Source organism: Sciurus carolinensis, chromosome 8 (assembly GCF_902686445.1).
Source record: "Sciurus carolinensis chromosome 8, mSciCar1.2, whole genome shotgun sequence".
NCBI classification, from domain to species: domain Eukaryota; kingdom Metazoa; phylum Chordata; class Mammalia; order Rodentia; family Sciuridae; genus Sciurus; species Sciurus carolinensis.
The window spans coordinates 40,913,485-40,937,314 of NC_062220.1; the positions used below are offsets into that span (position 1 = coordinate 40,913,485).

General features: G+C 33.7%; 1 protein-coding gene across 3 annotated transcripts in view; it reads left to right on the forward strand.

The window, feature by feature from the left end:
• The window catches only part of Thsd7a (thrombospondin type 1 domain containing 7A), a 414,330-nt gene extending 391,059 nt beyond the window's left edge, over window positions 1-23,271 (forward strand). For 2 of the 3 annotated variants that reach the window (XM_047561721.1, XM_047561722.1), the window contains 11 exons: window positions 930-1,074; window positions 2,425-2,540; window positions 6,122-6,239; window positions 6,487-6,632; window positions 7,050-7,224; window positions 11,423-11,596; window positions 16,130-16,225; window positions 18,965-19,047; window positions 19,593-19,803; window positions 22,251-22,338; window positions 23,031-23,271. In XM_047561721.1, the coding sequence (XP_047417677.1) occupies window positions 930-1,074; window positions 2,425-2,540; window positions 6,122-6,239; window positions 6,487-6,632; window positions 7,050-7,224; window positions 11,423-11,596; window positions 16,130-16,225; window positions 18,965-19,047; window positions 19,593-19,803; window positions 22,251-22,338; window positions 23,031-23,115 (1,437 nt within the window). In that variant the 3' untranslated portion in view covers window positions 23,116-23,271. The remainder of the gene's footprint in view (window positions 1-929; window positions 1,075-2,424; window positions 2,541-6,121; window positions 6,240-6,486; window positions 6,633-7,049; window positions 7,225-11,422; window positions 11,597-16,129; window positions 16,226-18,964; window positions 19,048-19,592; window positions 19,804-22,250; window positions 22,339-23,030) is intronic. The other variant, XM_047561723.1, reaches the window with a different exon arrangement.
• The last annotated feature ends 559 nt before the right edge of the window (window positions 23,272-23,830 follow it).

Below are 23,830 nucleotides of genomic sequence, written 5' to 3' on the forward strand. Positions count from 1 at the left end.
CCAAGGATAATCATCTTGGAATAATTAAGGCTGTACCATATGTAAGGGAGAGTTATTGAAACATGTTATGTTCCTGAGATTTTGCCAGTAGATGTTTGAAATGAGAACAAAATTCAACAAATTGAATAGCTGTGCTTCTTGAGTTTTATATTTTTAATGTATCTTGTTCCATCACTTAGGCCTATGTTAAACAAATACTGATTAGCCATTGCTGTTTCTGAGGAATTAAATATATTAGGTGTAGAGAAAGGATGGATATAGAAGATGTAGATATCTTAATGTTCTTGTACAGTAAAAAGGAACACACAGATATTGTATAAGAACAGTGTTATTCTAGTGGTGCTGCCAAAGTACAATGGGAACAGAAGAAGAGGAAGTAATTAATTTGGGCCTAAAAAAGTCTAAGAAAACTCATCCTTAGCTGTTTCCTGTTCTTAGAAATCAAATGTTTTCAGAAGACTGTACCAGTCAGTAGAAAGGCAAGCCAGTTCTCATAGATCCTCATAGTGTACATGTGTATGCATGCATTATTAAAACAATAACCATTGATAACTGGATAATTAAAGTTGTCCTTAAAATGTTTCTTCAGGAAGTATATGTGTGAGTGTGTGTGTGTGTGCAGATAATTTACATGTGTGTGTGTGATTAGTATTCTATATTAATGAATGTGAGCATGTTCATGTGTTTGTAACATGTTGTCAGCATTTGATACATAGACTTAGTCATCTTGTAGTAAGATGGAACTTCACAACCTCAACCAAAACCTTCATTTTTTACATGGAAACTGAAGCATAATGAGGTTCACTGACTTGTTCAAGTTAGCCAGTGGCCCAAATGCTCTAACTCATGCCCCAGCATGCTCCTGAATGTGCTAGCTGTCCTGTGCCTGATAGTTCACCTTTCTGAGGAGTTCTGTTATTCTTTGCAAGCCTTGCAATCAAAGCAGCTTCCGCCAAAGGTCAGCAGATCCCATCAGACAACCTGCTGATGAAGGAAGATCCTGCCCGAATGCTGTGGAGAAGGAACCCTGCAACCTGAACAAAAACTGCTACCACTATGATTATAATGTAACAGGTACGGGGTAGCCACCTCACCATGGAGTGAAAGGCCAAATCCCTCTGCCGACTCAGAGGCATGCCCATCAGTGTAGGCCATGTGCATCTGTGTGCCTTTTGCATGTCAACTTACTGTCCCAGAAATAATTAGATTTTAAATGACAGAAAGATGTATCTGTTTTATTTTTTAGTAGACATGAAGATATAGAGAATAAAAATATCACATCGACATTGGCCCATAAAGTAGGTTGTGAATATTCTAAGCCATCTTATTTAATACATCCTCCCACTCTGGGAAGGTGCAATTAAAAGAAATATTTTTAGCACAGATATCAGATGCATTGAAAGATGTGTTTTTTTGAAAAATATGTTTAATTGCTATAATTTACTGCAGCCACAATTCTTGGGATATGTGGATCATTTATAAACATAATTAGTTTTATATAAAAATGTCAACAGTCTTAACCTGGCCAAAGAGAATGACTTATTGTTGTCAAAAGTGGAGAAATGGACGAATATTTTTCAGAAAAATAGGCATTATAAATTTCATTTTCCCTCAAATTCATTTAATGTCATCAAGACACATATATGAAGAAAATATTTCATTGATTAATATGATTTGGGACAACATCAAAGCTGATTTTGGAATTTTTCTGGGTAATTTCCACACTGAAATCCTCAAGAAATCTTACCATAACACATAAATGTCATATTGGCTTTTTGTTTCTTTTAATTTTTGTTTTCAATTTCCTTTCATAACACAAAGATAATCAATGTCTCTGGGACATACAAACCATATTATCCTGGGAGAAAAGAAATCATGAAATTATTTTACAGAAGATATAAAATGAGAGAATTAAGTAAATATGCCCAAAATGATTTTTGAAATAAATAGGTTTATTTTTTAAAGTATTCTAAGTATGGACAGTAAGTGAAATGCATAGGGTTTCATTTGACTATAACTACACAAAATACCATTCACTAAAATTATGATTATTTTACTAAACAAGAAATAATGCTAAAATTTTAAATGTTATTTGTGTTAGGAAAAAAAAAAAAAAACACTTTTAAGTGACATTGATCAGTAGGCCAAAGGCATTTTTACAACATCACCAAACGGCTAGCTATCAAGATTGTCAAGTAGACATCTGCCTTGAAGAATAATCCCCGCAGCAATGTGCAACCCCAGCAATTCCATTTGACTCCTGATATGTGCAAAGCTGGGACCCATATGCTCTGCATGTGGCATGATTGATTGTGGGGCTTAGGAGGCAGTTGTGAATTAAGTATGGGATTCAGGTCATCAGAGTTTCATTTGAAATCTGTTTCATGCATAGCCTTCTGTTCTAATGGGCTCCTTTCCTTTCAGACTGGAGTACATGTCAGCTGAGTGAGAAGGCAGTTTGTGGAAATGGCATTAAAACAAGGATGTTGGATTGCGTTCGAAGTGATGGCAAGTCAGTTGACCTGAAATATTGCGAAGAGGTGGGTGGGTACTATGTTTGATCTTTTTGAGAAAATTCCTCCCTGATAATTTCAATTCACTTTGAGCCTAGTGACCTGTGCTCTGTGCAGCTCATTGCCAACAGATGTTTATCTATACTATTCACAGGCTGTTTAGTACTCTCTTGAAAAGACACAGTATCCAACACTAGAGATTTCCACATATAATTTCCTGGGTTTTGTTCTGTTTGGAGCCCAAAGGTATGCTAATTAGCCTATTCTGAAAGAAATGCTTGGGAAACAATAAGTAATCAAAATGAATAAAGGCAATTAATCTTAATCAGACTACTCATCATCTTTTGTAATTTGATGTGAATTTTGTGTAGTGCCTGGGACACCTGCCAAGATCCATCATTTATTCTCTCTGTTGTTAAACATTGATCTCATGTGGTTTGGCAGCAGATTTTGATATTAGGATCTAATACCCAGCTGTGAGAATACAAGTTCTCAGATCTGGATAAGTGAGTTTGAAATTCAAACAAAGAAGTTGGGTCTGCTGTTATCATCTTTCAGGTACAGAGAATTTTAACTGTCAGTTCTCTAGTTGATGGAAAATAATGTCATCATTGCTAGGGATGACCTTATGAAATGTAAGGGATACAGTTGTTGACCTCTCTTAGTCATGTTGTAATGTTTTTTTTTTTCCAATTTCCATGCCAAGAAAGGCACTCACATTCCTAACAAGTTTAACTCCTCTGCCTTTGAGGTCCTCTGGGTCAAGCTCAAGCCAAAACCAACAGAAGCCTCAGTAGAATAGAATGGGAGGTAGAACTTGTAACATCATTATGAGCTCAGCAGACTGACTCACCACAGAATTCTGTCAGCATTTTATTATAAACCTAGAGTAAGTTGTTCCAATTCCCAAGAAAATCTGGATAGAAATACTTGAATCCATTTAATACCTTTATCATGTGCATCTACCTTAACTTCTTAACTTCTTTACATCTCTGCCCATGAAGCAGAACCCTCAGATGTGCTAAAACACCAAGCTGTTTAGATAATAAACACCTCCCCACATACTCTTACAACATAACTTGTTCTATTCATACCTTAGATTCAAATAATTCAAATTTCAAATGAAAATCATTTTAGTTTTGAAACTAATAATGTAGAAGCATTGTAAACATTATAAAAACATCATTATGAATGAAGAGTAATATAGTTATATAGTGGCTGCAGAGTTCTCTGCCTTCTACCTCTAGTTGATTAATATGGCCTCTGTTTTGCAAATGCACCCATAGATGCCCTCCTGGATCAGAATGTAATATAAAATGAATAGCTCTGACTGAACCCAAATCTCACAAGACCAATTTTAAATATTTCAGTGACTGAAGGACAGAGGTCTAAATAGGATCCTTGTTTTCTAACGTGAAATATGAGTAAAAATCTGTGGAATAACTGATTTTAATTATTTTAGAGCCAGGATTAAGTGAAAATATTATATTTAAATGCTGCAATGACAATTAGGGATTTAAATTCTAACATTGTGTCAAACAGTGTCTTCACTGCTCCTCTCTGTGGGAACTAGATTTAACAGTTTACATCCCATTTTATCCACCTCTGTGGTTGCAGTAGTCTCTAAGAAAAACTGGGCCATCTTTGTGAACAATGGGCTGATTGCCTACCTACTAATTCATGTGCAAACCCTACATTCAGTGCAACAGCAGTGGGTAACTCTTGCTGCTTCTCTAATGGCCACAGAGAAAGGTGTCATTACTGCCCAACAAAGAGGAAAATTAGGGTTAAACATACCTAGCATTTATGTACCATTCTTTATGCTGTGTTTTGTGTGTGTTTGAGATATTTACTCACCTTGTACCTAGTAATCGGTTTCTCATTTCCTATTCTTTGAACCCTGAATTGATTTACTTAAGTTTACTTAGGCTCATATGTTTAGATAGACAGATGGATGGATGATTGGTAGAGAGTAGCTAGGTAGATAACAAATAAAAAAAAATACAACATGAGAAAGAATAACTGTATGACTGTTGCCAGTAAAGGGATAGATCTGGAGACTATCATGCTAAGTGAAATAAGCTAATCCAAAACACCAAAGGTCGAATGTTCTCTCTGATATGTAGATGCTAACACACAAAGAAGTTGGGGATAAAAATTAAGTGGATTAGACAAAGGGGAATGAAAGGAAAGGAGAAGGATGGGAATAGGAAAGCCAATAGAATGAATTGGACATAACTTTCCTATGTTCATATAGGAATATACCACCAGTGACTTTCTGAAGCTTAAACTAGGTAATACAGTAAAAGTTTTCATCTCAGATACTCAGCTCTGTCAGATTTTCTAGTGCAAAATATAATAGAAGTGCCTGCCAAGAGGTGTAGTACACCAAGCATGGATCTAATCCTTTCTCAGTGAATAACTTTGGGCTAAGAGATAGACTGAAATATAGCATGTTTCAGAAAATTTTCTTTTGCCATCTTCTGTGACTGTTTAAAGTAAAATACAGAAATTTTCTTTCATGCAAAAATTGAAGGTCTTGAAAAATTCCAAGAATTACCAATTAAAAATTTTTTATTCTCCTACCAAACTTAAATTTTCATATTTCAATTCTACTTTTTACTTTAGACTTTTTAAATGTTGGAATATACAGGAGATGAACTTGAAACCTCTTCTTTATATTTTTAAAGTGAAATTTGGAAAGGATAGCTAACAGAACTCAAATGCCAATAAAATGTACAATGTTATTATACGATGAGAGGCTTAATGCCAAAATAACTGAATCATACCAGTTAGCTGCTCATATCAGTTTTAGAAGAGAGAATCTCTGTGGGGGGAAAAAGTGAATATTAAACATTCAGAATCAAAAAGTTCTGAGGACCCTCATTTCTCTAAAGAGAAAGGTAGCTTACTTAAAAAACTGACTTGTTTTTCTTTTTTTTTTTTCTTCTTTCTTTTTTGTTTTGTTTTGTTTTGTTTTGTTGATACTGGGAATTGAACTCCAGGGCTTTATGAGTGTTGGATAGATGTTCTACAACTAAGCTATTGGGACCCCAGCCCCAAAACTGATATTTCACATTATATCAATACATTATATCATTAGTTATGAGTGGCAATTTGTCTTTAATATCTTTCCTTTTTACTTTTCAGTTTAACATGTATGTGTAAAAATAATTGATATAATATCCTGCATATATAAGTAATCCAGATATTGATAATATTCTTGGTTTTTAAATAGAAAGTAATCTTACTTACACTTACTTTGCCATTTCATTGGAAAATTCAACCAATTCTCATTAAATCCACTTTTCTTCATTGCTTATTGAAAATGTTCACACATGTATAATACAGAAAATATAGTCATTGGTCCCCTCCATTCATCCTTGACTTCCACTCTCCTGGGTTGAACCATTTTATACTTTTAATAGTTTGGATATTTGTTTTTCAGATATCTTTTTGTACTATCATGCAGCTTCTTTTCCTTCTCTTTCCTCTCCCCTTTTCCTCCTCTCTCCTCCCTTCTCCTTTCTTACTTGCTTCCCCCAACAACAATATGCTGTGGCCATGCTTCTGTGTCAGTACCAACAGATCTACCTCTCTTCTTTCAGCTGTCCTTGGAGAAGCACTGGCAGATGAACGCATCCTGTGTGGTGGAATGCCCTGTGAACTGTCAGCTTTCAGATTGGTCCTCTTGGTCAAAATGTTCTCAAACATGTGGCCTCACAGGTTTGTTGGTACTGGAGTTAGCATTAAGCTAGTGATCAAGATATATAAAAATAAAATGTTCCTCTGCTTTAAGTCATATCAGATAATCTTCAAAATGTCCAATTGGTTGTCTTTCTTTCCAAAACATTTAAACCTTGCTTGTTCCTGGGTCTCAAGAGAAGCCTCTGGGATACCTTCTCCCAGTAAGGTATTAGGCTTGCAAAATTCTAACATGCCACTGAAGTTGTGTTGCTTTTTATCTCTTCAGGAAAAATGATCCGAAGACGAACAGTGACCCAACCCTTTCAGGGTGATGGAAGACCATGCCCTTCCCTGATGGAACAGTCCAAGCCTTGCCCAGTGAAGCCCTGTTATCAGTGGCAATATGGCCAGTGGTCTCCATGTCAAGTGCAGGTATCTAATCTTTGAATTGTGTGAAAGTGTGTATCCTTCATCTACAGAAACTTGGTTTCAGAAATATTCTTCAGAGCTTGCAGATTGCAGGTTTCCTCTTATTGATGTTAGTTACTTTGCCATTTCATAATAATTTAATTACTTTTGATAACAAACACTCCCTGTCCTGTACTTTTAAAATCATGTGGAGACTGATTCATTTTAATGAGAATGTATTTTCCTGTCTTTGACTGGAAAACAAAATAAATTGTTCAGGGTATGCTTTATAGCTTGTGCCCTGGAAGGCTTCTTCCCTAGGGTTTCAAATGCGTCTCTAAGTATTCATAAATCAAAATCAATGGTGCAGAGATGACTATAAGGGATGAGTTCTCTAATGGATTATTTTTCTTTTTGTAATTAGTTGTTTCTCCATTCCAGGAGGCTCAGTGTGGAGAAGGGACCAGAACAAGGAACATTTCTTGTGTAGTGAGCGATGGGTCATCTGATGACTTTGGCAAAGTAGTGGATGAGGAATTCTGTGCTGACATTGAACCCACTATAGATGGTAGTAAAAAAATGGTTCTGGAGGAAACCTGCACCCAGCCTTGCCCAGGTAACAATAGCAGAACAAAATTCATATTTGGGAGGTTTCTTCCCAGGACCAGGGTCAAGAGGGGGTTGCATATATAGGATAATTTAAGATGTGCCAATAATATAATTCAGCAATATCTAACAGCCAGGCACTGCTTCTTTGGACAAATCAGGGCATGCCTCATTCCTGATTGTAGGGACAGTCTAGTCTTCCTTGTGGCCTCTCTTAATACCCCTGTGGAGGTTTAGCATGTGAAAGAGATGGTATTAAGGTCTAAGGCCTATAATAGACAGGGAAAGCATGAAATAACTGTTGAGAAAATAAGAACTAAATGATCTATTTGAGATTTACAGAAGGAGAGAATAGAGAGTGAGGGAGAGGCAATGTTGGAACACAAAATGACTAATGAAAGATTTAAGTCCTCATAATAAAAGTTCATTCTGAGTCCTGGGTGGAATCAACAATTCAGACATGTATATGCTGTGTTAAACCATAAAATGTAGAAAAATACAGAATCAGTAAGAATTCAAAAAGAAAAAAAGCAAATTTCTTGCTACTAGAAAGCAAAATAAGATTATGAAATAAAATATTGAACTACTTCATTCAGATTCAATGTTATGCAATGGTTGCATGATATAAAATATTGTGTGCCAAATAGCATAGTTGTATGCTGAATTGTATATAAAAAATGGAAGGCAAGATAAGCTCATATTTAGGAGTTTGGGCTTGATGCAGAGAATTGTTTGGGATATTTTAGGTCAAAATCTTCTAGTAAAACCATCTTTGGGAAAGATATTGAGGCAACAGTTTTTTAGCAGACTAGAAATGAATTCTTATATTTTATTCTCAAATGGAAACTTTTTATTCTCCAATTTTCTTATAAGAATATGTATTTCTCTAAAAAATGTGTCCTTTGTGTTCTCAAAAAAATTAAAGTAAGTATTTGCCAAAAACATAATGATTAGGCACAAAACATTTTCTATATGAAAGGATGAGTTATGGTAATTTTAAAAGAAAACTTATTTTTAAATTGAGATGGGCAATTTAAAAAACTGGACAACGTGACAATATCAGATACTCTCCCATTTACTCAATTTACTCATTTCTTAATAAATAAATTATTTGAGATGACAATAATGGTAACATATTATTTATTGTTATCACAAGGTGATGAACTGAATAAAATTGAACAGGATAGAAAATAAAATAGCCCACTACTTAGAACTATAGGCCATTCAACTGTTGTAATGATCTTTGCCCACACAAATATTTTCATTTATTTCAGATTTGGAAAATAAAGACTTAAAATCTAAATAGCAACTTCTATTAAATGGGCATAAAGTTTCAGTTATGAAAAATAAATAAGTCCCAGCAGTCTGTTGTACAACATTATACCTGTTGTTAACAATACTATGTGGTGCACTTAAAATTTTGTTAAGATAGATGTCATGTAAAATGTTCTCACAGTTAAATAAAATCTGACTTTCTAGAGCCTGGCAAGGTGTTGCTTCTTAGATGTTCCCACAATTGTCAATACACCTTTTGCTCATCCAGAAATTCCCCTGTTCCATTTCCTGCCCCTGAAGCTGTCCTTATCTCAAGATCTCACTCACAATCCTACTTAATAAACTCATTGTGCTTCACAGTGGACCAAAACTGAGACTGTGAGTGCAGGTGAGGACTCTGTAGCAAGGCCAAGGACTGAAACTTTGGACTTCGATGTGCTGAATGACCATATAGTCAACAAAATATGACCAAGGTTGAAAGTTGGAAGGCCTACCAATTCCAAAACCAAAATGTCCAGTGTCAATTATAGGATTATTGTGCTATCTGCCTCACTGTGCAGAACTGACATCCTCACCAGGGTGTGTACCTCCCTGTGGAGAATCACCGCGTTTTTCCATCATGCTTCCCACAGCACAATCACTACTCATTTGACCTTTATGTGTTAAGTATAACTTTAGGCCAGTCACTGGACTTGAGGTTTTCATCGAGTGGGAGAGGAAGCAACCCTGTCCTCACAGAGCTCACCTTCTAATGGAAGAGACAGTTACTAATAGTGAAACGAATAGACATATAATTATAATCTGTTGCAAATGATGTGAAAGAAACCTACAGGATCCTATGATAACACAGAACAGAGCAAACATACCATTTTAATTAATTACAAATCCTGAAGACTGCTTTTAACTTATAATCTATTCATTCAAGTTCCTTTCTTGCTAGTTTTCTCTAAAGATGGGATTTGAAAGCTAGCAATATGTGAACTATTTAAAGAGTAGAATACTGAATTAGCAAATATATTTCATACATTTAATTGTCACATCTTTGGCAGGGGTGTTTTAATTTTACTATTATCAGAATAATTTACATGGTCATAATATAAAAGTATGTCTTGTAGAAGGGAATGCCTCACTTTCATCTGCTGTTATTAAATATTTGGATCTTGACATGGGTTATTTGGAGATGGTAATTATATAATTCAAACTACTGTTAAGACATTTACTGAGGGTGTTTTTGCAAACTGCATGATATTAAGTAAGCATAGAGATAAAGCCTACCAGTGAAAGGTATATTTCCATGTAGTTTGCAATCATTAAGATGAAGTTATACTATATTTATATAGACAGGATTTTAAAATATTTTTTAAATCAAATCTTAGAAGTTTTTCCTGCATAATTTAAAAATGGAGTAACCCAAATGTGCATTTCCTAGGGATGTTTCTAAAACTTTTCTTAGACTACTTTAAAATTGTATCTAGTTTCTTAGCATTTTCAAAATTTACTAGATTTTTTATACTTTAGAAGTACTGATGATGTTCTGTAATAAAGGTCCACAAAAAATTCACTCTTGTGTCATATATTTATTTCTTGGTCAATAATTCATGTATTTCCAGGTTTTCATAATCATGACACAAGAAGTTTTTCCATTAATCAGATCTCCTTGTAACTTTGTTCTAATATTAGTCTTATATAGTGTGATATAAGAAAATATGAAGTAGTCATGTTTTGTAGCTGGAATAATTAAAGTGATATTAAGCCCTCTGGATTTGACTCTATCATAATTAATTGTATATTCTAAAGACTATTACCAAAACACCAGTCTTGAAGAATGGATGAGAGTTGGGTTCAGGCAATATTTCATTAAATCTTCCCTATTCTCAAAATAGTAGAAGATGTTTAGCACATGGATACTATGACTCAACAATTCCACACTTATTTATATATCCAGTGTATATATATATACACACACATACATATATACATAATAAGTTCATCGAAGGCTTGCACTAAAATATTCATGACATTATTCATAATATGAAAAATTAACAACTCCCTATATGCTGATCTACAGTAGCATGGATATATAAATCAGGTATATGCACACAACAGAACAAAGTATAGCAGTAAGAAAAAACAAATTAGAACCATATAAATATGTGGTTGATCTTACAAACACAAATGAGTGAAAGAAGCCAGACACAGAAAAAAAGTGCATAATGGCATGACTTCATATATGACATGAGGAGTGTTCTGAGACTCTGGGGATGTTCTGTTCTTCATTAATGTCGACCACATTCATATACAATCAATTGTGAAAATTACACTATCTGTGCATCCATGATCTGTGATCCTTTTGCATGTACAGCTTATTATTCTTCAATAGATATTTGAAAAAAGGGGGGATAAATTCAATTAAAGATGTAGATCAGAGAAAAGGTAAACATCATTTCCACTGCTCCAGCTGCTTAATTTGCTGTCTTGCCTCAACCTCTCTGGGAAGAAATATAAATAAAACAGTTGTAGACTGTTTTAGACTCTTTAGTCTGTTTTCAGTCATAGAATTTATACCCCTGTGAAATTATTAACACCTCAAAGTCAAGTTCTGTGTGTAGGTAGGTTTAAATAAACTCCTTCGTGATGCTAATGACAAGAGCAATGGTAGATTTTAACCAAATATTTGTTCTATTAGGAAATGATCATAGTAGTCAAGTTCCTTCAAACCTAGTTTATATTTTATATCATTAAGCAACACATAGTCCAATAATAGTCACTCAGAAACTGACAATATTTATGCAAACTCAAAAAATTTCATGTAAAGTTGCAATTATTAGATGCTTATCTATATTATAAATATTACATATGACTAGCATACCTACAAACATTGCCTTATGGGATTAGAATTAAAATGATATAAACTACAAACCTGCGTTTTGCAGGTGACTGTTACTTGAAGGACTGGTCTCCATGGAGCCTCTGTCAGCTGACCTGTGTGAATGGTGAGGATTTAGGCTTTGGTGGAATACAGGTCCGATCCAGAGCAGTGATTATACAAGAACTGGAGAATCAACATTTGTGCCCAGAGCAGATGTTAGAAACAAAATCATGTGATGGTAAGTGCTTCAATTAATGAAACCTATTCATTTTAGTTCTGTGTTAGTAAACAAAAGCACAAGATAAGGAGTTTTCTATTAAGTAAGAAAATTGGCCAAGATTATACTTAAGACAGAGAAATAAATGAAGGGTAAGATTCTGAATTATAAAGATTTAGAAGAAGGAAAAATCCTGTCAACCTTCATTAATGTGAAATATCATAAAAATTCTTCCCAGTTTTTTGAACTAAAAAGAAGGCTAAGATAATTCAAAGCATATTGTTTGTACACTTACAACAATAATCATTCATGAATCTGACAATATCTTTCCATTTACTTAAAGGACCAAATTAAAGAAAAATTACAAATTTATAGCTAAATGAGAGATTTCACTATATTCTCAGAAATTGACAAGTCAAATTATTGATCATATTTTAATTTTAATATAATTTGACATAGAACATATATGTACATATTAGTTTATGTGTCTGGGTGTGTTTATATATGCACAAATAGAATAATTCACTCCGTATTGGCAGTACATGACATATGGAAGAACCACAAAACATTAAAATATCATGAAAGCAAAATAATTGTTATCTAGTAGAGAATGTGGTCCTAAACAACCCCTTTATTTGTGTCCTGAAACAATTTAAAAATATAACAAAAAAGCAAGCAGGATCCAAATACCATCTTCGCACTAAAAGTTGAAAAAGAAGGCTTGGAATGTTGAACAAGAACCCTTAAAATGAAAAACAAATGAGCAAGATGATTTAAACCAAGGATTAGATAAAATTAGATACCCATGCCTGGTCACTTTAATCTTCCTAATTTACCAATCAGATAAGACACTCCATCTACTTAAGACAGGGTAGATAAAGAAGTAGAACAAGCTAAGGGTTTACAATAAATTGAACAATTCCCAAGTCAAGAAAAAAGAATTGTTTATGCCCAATTACAGTGCAATAAAATTAGAAATCCATAACACAACAATTGCACAAGAAATCTCTTCATGTACACATAGAAGTACCTAGAGAACCTATAGCCTTAAATGCTGACATAGAAGGAAATTCTAAAAATACACTAGGCTTTCAACTTAAGAAAGACTTTCAACTTTTAAAAAAAAAAAGAAAAAAGGAAATAAAATTCAACCAACATAAGAACAAATCCATGAGATACAAAACATACAAAAAATAATAGACAAATCCAATAGCTTGATTCTGACCAAATTAATAAAGTAGATCATCTCAAGACAAAGCAATGAAGAAAAAACAAAGTTGATACTACTGCAAATAGAAAAGAGCTTAAAAATCTTATTCTTTAAATAGTTTTTTGCTAATGAATGTAAAACTTCGATGAAAATAACTTAGAATGTTATAATTTATCATAAGCAATAGAAAGGCTACACCATGAAATCTGTAATTATTAAAAATTCAAAACTATCAAATATATACTCACACATACACATAATCTAAACCTTATAAATAAAACCTTAATGGGTTTATTTATAAATTTTACCAAAATATGAAGAAACAAGAGAATGCTAATTCTTACTTATTTGAAATCTTAAGTAAATAAAATCAAATCCAGTGGGGAAAACAGTGAAATTTCCCCAACTGCTAAGATAGTATAATCTTGACAGTAAAACCAGTCAAGGAAATAAATCTGCCTATGAAAATAAATATCTAAATCATATAAAATAAAATATTAGCTAACCAAATCATAGTGTATTTAATAGATAATTAACATCATGACAAACTATAATTAATTCTATAAATACAAAGATATATAAATATTAGGAAAATCTAATATAATTCTACACATTAACAGAAACAAACGGTATTATTTTTAATTCTTACTGGAAGACTATAGAATTCAATAATTTACAATAAAAATTTTCAAGCCAAACTTGAACGTCAAGAAAAAATTTTCCACATTAAAAAAATTCAAGATAATTTTTAAACATTGCAGAACAAGGTCATCTGCAGAATCAAAGTAACTGCAGATGTCCTCAATCACTGGTTCTTGCTATCATGCCAGAAAGATTTCAGACAAGTTACTCAGAATAGCAGACATGAATTTATTAGAAGGAATAGAAAAGAGAAAAAGGGAACACACAAGGGAAAGAGTGGATCCTCTCATATAGGAGAGGTCTGGTGCACCCCTCTGGTCCAGTTTTATTGGGGTTTCCAGGGAAGTTTCCAGAGAGTCCTACTCAGGTTCACCTCTTGACTTTTGACTGACAATAAGATCACCTCAGACTTCTAAGTTTCCCACTATGGATGGTCTTACCCCATGAGGGGGATATTTTACTATCATAATGGCATGCTATGGATCCAAGATAACTCTGGGGTCAGTTTGACCCGTGCTGCCATGCTAACCAGTCCTATTTGAAACTCATTCTTATAGGTTTTATGGTTAAGGGAATTTACTTTTAATAATCCTGTCTCCTCACTCCTTGGCCTATACCCAAAGGACTTAAAATCAGCATACTACAAAGATACAGCCACATCAATGTTCATTGCTGCTCAATTCACCATAGCCAGATTGTGGAACCAACCTAGATGCCCTTCAGTTGATGAATGGATAAAGAAACTGTGGCATATATATACAATGGAATATTACTCAGCCATAAAGAATGATAAAATTATGGCATTTGCAAGCAAATGGACGAAATTGGAGAATATCATGCTAAGTGAGATAAGCCAATCTCAAAAAACCAAAGGAAGAATGATCTCACTGATAAGTGGATGATGATACATAATGGGGTGTGGGAGGGGTTAGTTTTAGGGTTAGAGTGAGGGTTAGGGAGGGGGGCAAGAATGGGGGAAGGAAGGACTGTATAGAGGGAAAAGAGGGATGGGAGGGGTGGGGGGAAGGGGAAAAAATAACAGAATGAATCAACCAACATCACCCTATGTAAACGTGTGATTACACAAATGGTATGCCTTTACTCTATGTACAGAGAAAGAACATGTATCCCATTTGTTCACAATAAAAAATAAATTAATTAATTAATTAAAAAAAATAATAATAATCCTGTCTCCTGGAGTCCTGAAATGGAGTTCCCCCACCCCCACTTTAGGGTAACCCATGTTCTTCATAGAGGCAGGGAGGAGCCTTCGGGGCCTATTTTTGTCCTGCAAATAACAGGTTGTTTGCTGAGGAATGTAGCATATCCTATTGATTTAAGTCACATAGGGCAGCAGGTAAATTGCTTTTTTAAAAGAAAGCATGGTAGGGGTTAGCCCAATAAGCCTAATTTATAGAATTATCCCTTTACCTTCTTGTTCCCATCACTCATGCCTGTCTGTTACCTATCAATAAATAAGTATTTGGAAGTAAGAGAGTTCAGGAACATTATGTTTCAAAAAAAGATGCAAATAATTAATCTTTCTTTAATCAAAAGACTTAGTTATAAAATTTAGACAGAAAAATTGCATTAACAATAAAACTAGAAGTAGAACTAAATTAACAAAATGATGTAAGATATGTATAAAATTGTAAAATCTTATTGAAAGACATAAAGAACTAAAATATTGGTAAAATATGCCATCTTCATGGATAAAAAATCTCAATATCATAACATTAATTTTATACAAATTACCTATAAATTCCATGTGATTTGAGCAGATTGCTAAAGTAACCTGATAAATGAATCCTAAAATTAATTCGGAGAGGTTAAATACCAAAAAGAGCCCGGACTTTTATTAAGAAGAGAAAGTGGGAGAAATCATCAAGGGACTTACATAGCTTTATGTCAAGGTTTACTCTAAAGTATTGACAGTTAAACAGAGTAATCAGTCAAGAGTAAAACAATCACACTAGTGGCATAGGATAGAGAATCTCAGGAATGGACATTTAACATAAGTAATAGGCAGAGTGAAAGTGCAGAATGAGTATGTGAATAGCGTTGCCAGAATTTTTATCCATAAAATGTTTTAAAAACCATATTTAGCACACATAACATACAAACTTTACTCTAGATAAATTATAGACCTAAAGAGAAACACTGCATAACATTTAAAGAAAATATGGGAAATGTTTTTATTAACTCAATAAAAATAAAAGCATGCCACAGTCATAAATACACTTTGGAAGAGAGTGCACTGCTGCGACAGGGAAAGGATCAGGAAGGAATGTCATAGACAGGACATCAAGGTTACATCTTTCTTTATTCATCAAGCAAATTAAAACTAAAGTAAATATGACTCAATGGCATATTTGAATCACATGATAGGCAACTGAATATTTTTATTTATTCTGCATACCTGTCTGCATGTTTAATATTCCATGATACTTTAAAAGCAAACCATAAAATTAAATTACAAAGTAGTGTGATAGCAGGCATGAAATTTAGTTGGGATTTAGGTGCATAGCTACATTGACACAATATTTGCAAGGCAACTTCCAGGCAATAAATTGACATTTGACTCTTTAGAAATGAACTTCTTATCACTTGTCAACTGTTCATAATAATTTTGTTAGCCCTTTGTCCCCACAATTGTCCTGGGCAACAGAATAGTCCTATGGATTTTTATTGTATCCCTGCAGATGGACAGTGCTATGAGTATAAATGGATGGCCAGTGCTTGGAAAGGCTCTTCCCGAACAGTCTGGTGTCAAAGGTCAGATGGGGTAAATGTAACAGGTAAACCTCCAACTTCTCTTGCCTTTGAAAATATTCTTATAACACAAATGTAATTGATTAAAGAAATTAAGAAGGATACAAGAATAATCTTTCAGTTTTGAACACATGACTGAGATTAGTATACCTGAACTCCTATACATATGTGGTACCAGTGACAACTTATTTATTTTATAATGTTTCATATTCTTCCCCATAGATCACCCTTTTATATATCACTGCTAGAACTTATTTAATTAAAATACCATCTAATTATAATAAATTATTTGTAAAAGTATTTTTCAGATTTATTTTCATAGAAATTTTATATATTAGTAATTTATTACTTTAAAAAAACATTTTTGTACTATTTGCACTTGTGAGTCTTAAAGCTAATACAAATTCTGACCAAAAATATTATCAGGGGAGCATAACTATACAAATCCACATACTTACTTAAATTCAGGTATCTATCACTGTGAACATTTATTAATTAGTAGTAAAGACCTGTTGGTAAATCTGGAATCCAGAGCATCTGAAAATCCTTTTTGGTGTTCCCACCCCAATATTATTATACTTCCAAAGAAGAAATCCTAAAGAAGTTATTTTAATTGTACCTTGACCTAAACATATCTCCACAGAACTACCCTAAGCAGCAGTTACTGAAAGGTTCTTTGTATGAGAGGTCAGTAAATGTGAGGGATCCCAAGGACCCAGTAAAAGAGAAAGAAACTTTGGTGCCAGATATGTAGAATTACACTGCAAATTTCCTAGGAAAAAATGAAGGTTGGAACCAATCCTCAGCTTCAGACACATGAACCCCAAAATCTAATGTCTCTCCTTAAACAATTTTTTTCATAGATCTAATATATGGGAATCTCCATAGCATACCAGCCACAGGAGTATTGACAATGAACTGCTCAGGGATCCTGTTGACTGGCTTCTGTTGTTTTGACCCTCCTAGTGCATTTGGATGCCTCTGAGTAATTTCCACTTATAAATTTAACTTTAATACATATGGTAAGATAATAGGAGCAGGAATCAATATGCTTCTTGAAAAGCATCAATTTTGTATTGAATTTTAAATTACCAGGATTTATTGAAACCTAATTACTTATTTCCTCCCTGTGAAAACTGGAACAGCATTTCAAACTGCAGTCTTGATTTTTCACATGAGAAAGCTGTATCAGGAAACCCTTGGTAATAGCATCTCCCAGTGGACACATGTATGAGAAAGAAAAGACACCTTACTAGGAAACTCGTGGCTTTCTCCACAGCGTTGTTTTGGGGAGCAAAATTTGCCCTCACCCCATTAGAAGAGAGGTAGGATTAAAAGAGCACTAGACAGGGAAGCATAGGCTTTCTGAACCAGAACGTGTACAGAGGTCACCCACTCAACTCAGAGCTTGGAAATTAATGTCTACATTCTTCTTCAAACTATTCTAAGGGAATTTAACAGCTTCCCCAGAGGGTCCTATTGCATTTTTTCAAATATGGATGCAAATATTTGCCTACCCTTTTCCTACATATAAGAAGCTCTTATCCCACTACATTTGGGACTATTCCCCATTGCAGAGTAAAGTCAACCTTTAAAGACTTAATTATAGAAATCATATTTTAATTTCTTTTGAATGCAATGAAGTATCCAATGTATTTCTTTTTTTCTAATACAGTTTAGTACCAAAAAGCCAATGTGCAAATAATTTGTGATAAACTCTAAATACATTTTTCTTTTAGGAGAGATAAGATTCTTTATGAGAGCTATACAAGCTTGTAAAGTATATTACCTACCTGGGTCAATTGCTTTAATTTATGAATTGTCCTTATAAAAACTTGAGATATTGCTTTCCTTTCCTTCATGTGTTTAATGATAATAACTTAAATGGCTACTTGACTCAAATTGCCTTGCAATTGCTAACTGCTTTTCCATAACAATTTTTCCATGAATATTTTGTATTTGTAATGCAGAAAGACAAAGCTTTAACAATAGACACCCTTGATTAAATCCAGAGGATCATCAATTCCATAAACAAAGAAATATTTTTGCTTGGCTAAAAGTCTATTAAAATGAACAAATATAATTTGAAACTATGGGTTCTCTCCTGTTAACAATGTTATTTCTTTCAGACATTTATTCCCATCTTTAAAAACATCACTTAACAACAGGCATAGTTGGTACTGTGCTGGAAAACAAAGAATAGTAAATTGCTACAATATCAAGTTAAGAAAATAATGCGAATAAAGAACATGGTAGCTACATTTGTCTTCTTGATTTCCCCTCCATTACCCCCTATAATAAGAGCAGTAATGATTTTTCTCAAAACAAAATGTCCATTATCAAAAAATACACTTATTTGTTAGTCACATAATTTAAAGAGTTATTTCAAGGTCTTGAAAAATATTATTTCAAATAGCCAAGAAAGAATTTAAACTTTAAAAAGAAAATTAAATTTGCTTTTCAAATTTGTTGAGTTTGGCTTCAGGAACTGCTGACAGAAAGAGGTTGTGTGCCGCTAGTATTTTCAAAAAGAGCAGCTATAAAATCACCTTTTTGACAAACACGTATTGTACAACTACTAAGTACCAGGCACTGTGCTCCCAGAGTGAGTAAAAAGGGCTTCAAGTTGTTAAATAAAGTGATAAAGATCAACCAAATATTTCATAGAGTGAAAAATCCTAGGGATTCCCAGATGGTTCAAAATTCAAAGACAAGTCTATAACAAGACATGCTATTTGTTAAAATATGATTCTTCTGTCCTGCAGGGGGCTGCTTGGTGGTGAGCCAGCCTGATGCTGATAGGTCTTGTAACCCTCCGTGCAGTCAGCCTCACTCGTACTGCAGTGAGGTATGTGAGAATTCATGAAGATAGATAAGTTGCCTCCATCATCTCTCACCCCTCTGTGAAGTCCATCCCCTTCTCCCCCAAACATGTTTTGAGATAGAAAAATTCTATTTTTAGACTTTTTTTTTTTTTTTTTTTTTTTTTGGTACTGGGGATTGATATCAGGGGCACTCAACCACTGAGCCATGTCCCCAGTGCTATTTTGTATTTTTTATTTAGAGACAGAATCTCACTGAGTTGCTTAGCACTTCACTGGCTTTGAACTCAGTATCCTCCTGCCTCAGCCTCCAGAGCCACTGGGATTACAGGCGTGCGCCACTGCACCCATCTAGACCGCTTTTTAAAGAAATGTAAATAATTCTGAATGTGCCTACTTTTAGAATAACTTTATTTAATACCAAAAGTAGAGATTTTTAAATGTAGCTAAGACAGAAATTATGTTGTTCAATCTCTCAAACAATCCTTCTTTAAAGTTCTCCAAGTACAGTTTGTTCTGCTTTCAAAGATTCTCTTGTGTGCCTAGTGTAACTCTTCTTGTTCTCCTGCAGACAAAGGCATGCCGCTGTGAAGAGGGGTACACTGAGGTCATGTCTTCTAACAGCACACTCGAGCAGTGCACACTTATCCCTGTGGTGGTGATACCCACCATGGAGGACAAGAGAGGAGACGTGAAAACCAGTCGGGCAGTGCATCCAACCCAGCCTTCCAGCAACCCAGCAGGACGGGGCCGGACCTGGTTTCTGCAGCCATTTGGACCAGGTGAAATGACTAGACAGCATTGATTCAGAATATTTTGTTTAGACATTTAGCCAGTGCCAAAGGATTTTTTGTAAATAAGCAAACATTTTCACATGAAGCATTATTATTTCACTTCAACATGACACATTATTATTATTTCATTCTGATATTCATTTTATTTATTCTGACATGACTATTCATTTATCTTTTTATCTTTATTGTATATAAAGTCACTTATGTCCAAAGTTTATATAAATGAGATTACTTTCTTCTGAGAAAAATTTTAGGATTGATATTACTTATTTCAATCTTATTCATAATGCTACAAGTATAATTAATTGTACATTGAATAGAGATACAATGATGAAAATATGAAATAGAAAAAAGTATATGGTCCTTCATAATTGTGACAAATAAAACTATACACACATTTGAGAATTTTCTATTTGATCACAAAGAATTAATACTTAGGACCTTAACTAGGAACTTCAATAATGCAGTCTTTTGCCAGGGGACACTTGGTAGCCACCAATTTATATCAGCCCTAAAAGTTGTCATATTCAAAAATCTCAGAATATGTACTAGCACCAGATACGCAGGAGTAGGGGTGGAACCCTCCCTTTTAGATGGAATGATCCAAACTTTGTGACTGACCAGATCGTTTTCATATTTGCTCTTAACATATCTAGTAATGGACTTGAAGCCCACATGTGCAAAAGCTGGAAGCCCTGCCAAAGTGATGCTAAAGTGTTACTCCCTACTATGCACATTTTCTCTCCCTGTTTGGACTCAGTAATACACTCAGCCCTGGAACTAACCTGGTGCTTGAAAATGTCCCACAAGTGTTATGTAGCTGCTAAGATCATGCCACTTTTTTTCATACCCTGAAGGAATTACTAGTTCATAACCAAAGGAAATCTCCAGGCAGAGCCAGGCTAGTCTACTTTATAGCACCATTAGGAACACAGAAAGAAAGAAAGGAATTTACATAGCTATTTCTAATCAATCAAGTCAAAATATCTTCTACTGAAGAATCAGTATTAAAGTATTTTAAATATTTGGATGATTAATTTTATCTACACTATTCCTGTTTTAATTAGGTTTTTGGCTGAAAATAATTTATTTTGCAAAGCTGATTTGTCTGTGTAAGCTTAGTAAACTCTTCTCTCAATGTTTATGATGTGTACTAATAAATGTCCATTAGCAATCTTGACTTTGACCTAGCATTTAAGTAGGTCTCCTCACACTAAAACCAGGCTTTTTAAAAAGAGAATAATATTATTGCAGTTATTTTAAATTCAATATATAGTTTCCCCCAAATGAGAATTTTAATATATTTAAAAGGTACATATCTTGGGAAATGGCAGAAATTCTTTGCTTTCTGAAAAAAACAAAGAATACTTGAAGAATTTTCAGGGCAGAGAAACCCAATGGTGGAATAGCTCTTTTGATTCTAAACTCAGCTAATTTTTTTTTAATCCTTAGGATTGAAAAGAAACAATATTTAGAATACTAATTGAGTTATTTTCTTCCCTGCAAATGACCCTCTAAGTTGATCCAACTGCAGGCAGAAAACATTGTATACTATTCATTTGCTTCTGAAGCCTTTCAAATATTGAATAAACCAGAGTCTCCATGGGGTCAATTTTTCCCAATTTATAATTTTAACACTAACATCATATATTTAATTATACATAGGCAACAGAAATATGTTGATGTTGGGATCAAATTAAGTTAGGCAACATCATTAATAGCATCTTGTGTTTGAAGTTTATTCAGAGCATAAAACTAAGAAGTTCAAAGACCAGAAAAACAAATTAGAAAAGATCCTGTCATACCTAATTCCATATAATAGAAAAGGTAGAAGTAAAAATTAGAAATACTTTTATGTTATTCAAAGTGGTTTCTTTGCAAATGATATTGTCAAACCAATTTTAAAGCATACCGAATATACAGACTAGACAGATTATTAATCACAAAAAAATGTTAAATATATTCACTTTCATCTGTAACTAAAATGTTAAAATGACAGAGTTAATGTTCAAATACTTGTCTGCATCAACTCTAGATTGTGGGACTTTCTTAAAAGTGCATACTTTTAATCTTTTCTTATAATTGTCATTCTAAAATTGGTAGGAAATCATAAGAAAATGTTTATGTAGATAACACATACGTTGAATCTGAAGTAAAATTCAGGTAAGAAGCAGCAGATGTTTAGGCATATAAACCATACATCTGAACACAAACACTGTTTGCTACTTTTCAATTCAATTTCATTGTTCATTTATCTTTAACAGAGCAGCATCTAACTCATAATACAGTTTTACATTAATCAATAACTGTGCTGAAGCAGTAATTCACTTTGAGTTTTGAATTGGTCAAATGTGACTGGTCATTGGTCATAGTTAAAGACTGTCATATGTATCCCAGACCAATGTAAATTAATGCCTAATATCCATTCTTCTTAGATGGGAGACTAAAGACCTGGGTTTATGGTGTAGCTGCTGGGGCATTTGTGTTACTCATCTTTATTGTCTCCATGATTTATCTAGCTTGGTGAGTGTTTAAATATTTAAAAATCTAATGTCTCTATTTCAAAGAAAACACTTTTAGTTGCCTATAACACTGGAAAAAAAAACTAATGCCTGAAATAAGTATGTTGTATTCATTCAGTGTTCACATGAAATTCTAAATAAATAAGGCGTTAGTCTTAAAAATCTATAAAATCTGAGCTACATAACCTCTTGAGATGAGCCTGTGCCATTTCAGGTCATCTTTTCAAGTTTGCTACCTTCAAAGTATACCAAGAAAGTTGTTTTGTGTGGACTGTACATTTTTATACTGAATTACTACTGGAGAAAGATGTTATAGTAATACATAATCTTATTCAACTATCTAGGCAAACATGTATTATTTATAAATTGTGCATTATTTATAAAGTTTTATGGCAAAGTACAGATGGTTATACTATAATGTTGCTTCTGTTTGTACTAAAGGACACTAGGATAATTTATCTTTTATAGAATAGTAAAATACTTGAAATTTATTTAACTTTTTTTTCAAAACACAAAACTGTGAAATTTAAAGGGACCAGAACATCAACTTCTATGGTTGAATTTAGCATTGCGGGGAAGTGGGCAATTTAGATTGATCAATTCATTTTGCTTTTTTTTTAAATATAAGACAATAAAAATTACAGTTGAAGATTGATTTTTTTCTTTCTCCCAATTTTAATGAATTTCTTACAGCAAAAAGCCAAAGAAACCCCAAAGAAGGCAAAACAACCGACTGAAACCTTTAACCTTAGCTTATGATGGAGATGCAGACATGTAACATTTAACTTTTCTGGCAACAACCAGTTTTGGCTTTCTGACTTTGTTGTAGACATCCAGAGGCTGCAACAACAATATCCAAACTATGTGGATTATAATTCATTTTAACTTAAAAAAAAAAAAAAGAAAATGAAAATCATACTGCCACTGAGCTATTCAAGATAGCACCACTTACATATAAACCAACAACACTGAGAATTCTAGAAGTTTGTCATCTCTTATGTCATCTTTTCTGAAATCTACCAATTGAAAAACCACTTTCATCTCTAAAATATAGTGGTAAAATTGGCCATTGGATGCCTGACACAAGTCTGTTTGCTGTGTTAGCCCACAGAACATTCTAGCATGAAGAACTTGTACCAAGACCTCTACAATACAACAGTCAAGCATAACAACATGTATACTCAATTGAATGACACACATTATAATGTCATATTATATACTTGTCAATAAGCAACTTTAACAGTGAAAAAGAGAAAAGCTGTAAGCTAAACAGAAAATTCATTGAATAGATTCAGCATCTTCCTGGTTGATGATTGCTTTTATTGACCTGCATTTCAGAGACAGAGACTCTTTTATAAGACTCACTCTTGGCTCTCTCCTACGTTTGAATGCTGGACATATACTAGTATCTTAGAAGAAAGAGTCCTCAAGTTCAGTATTTTATAGTGGTTATTGTCTGGAAAGCTAAATTGCTTGTGTTAATACATTTCTAC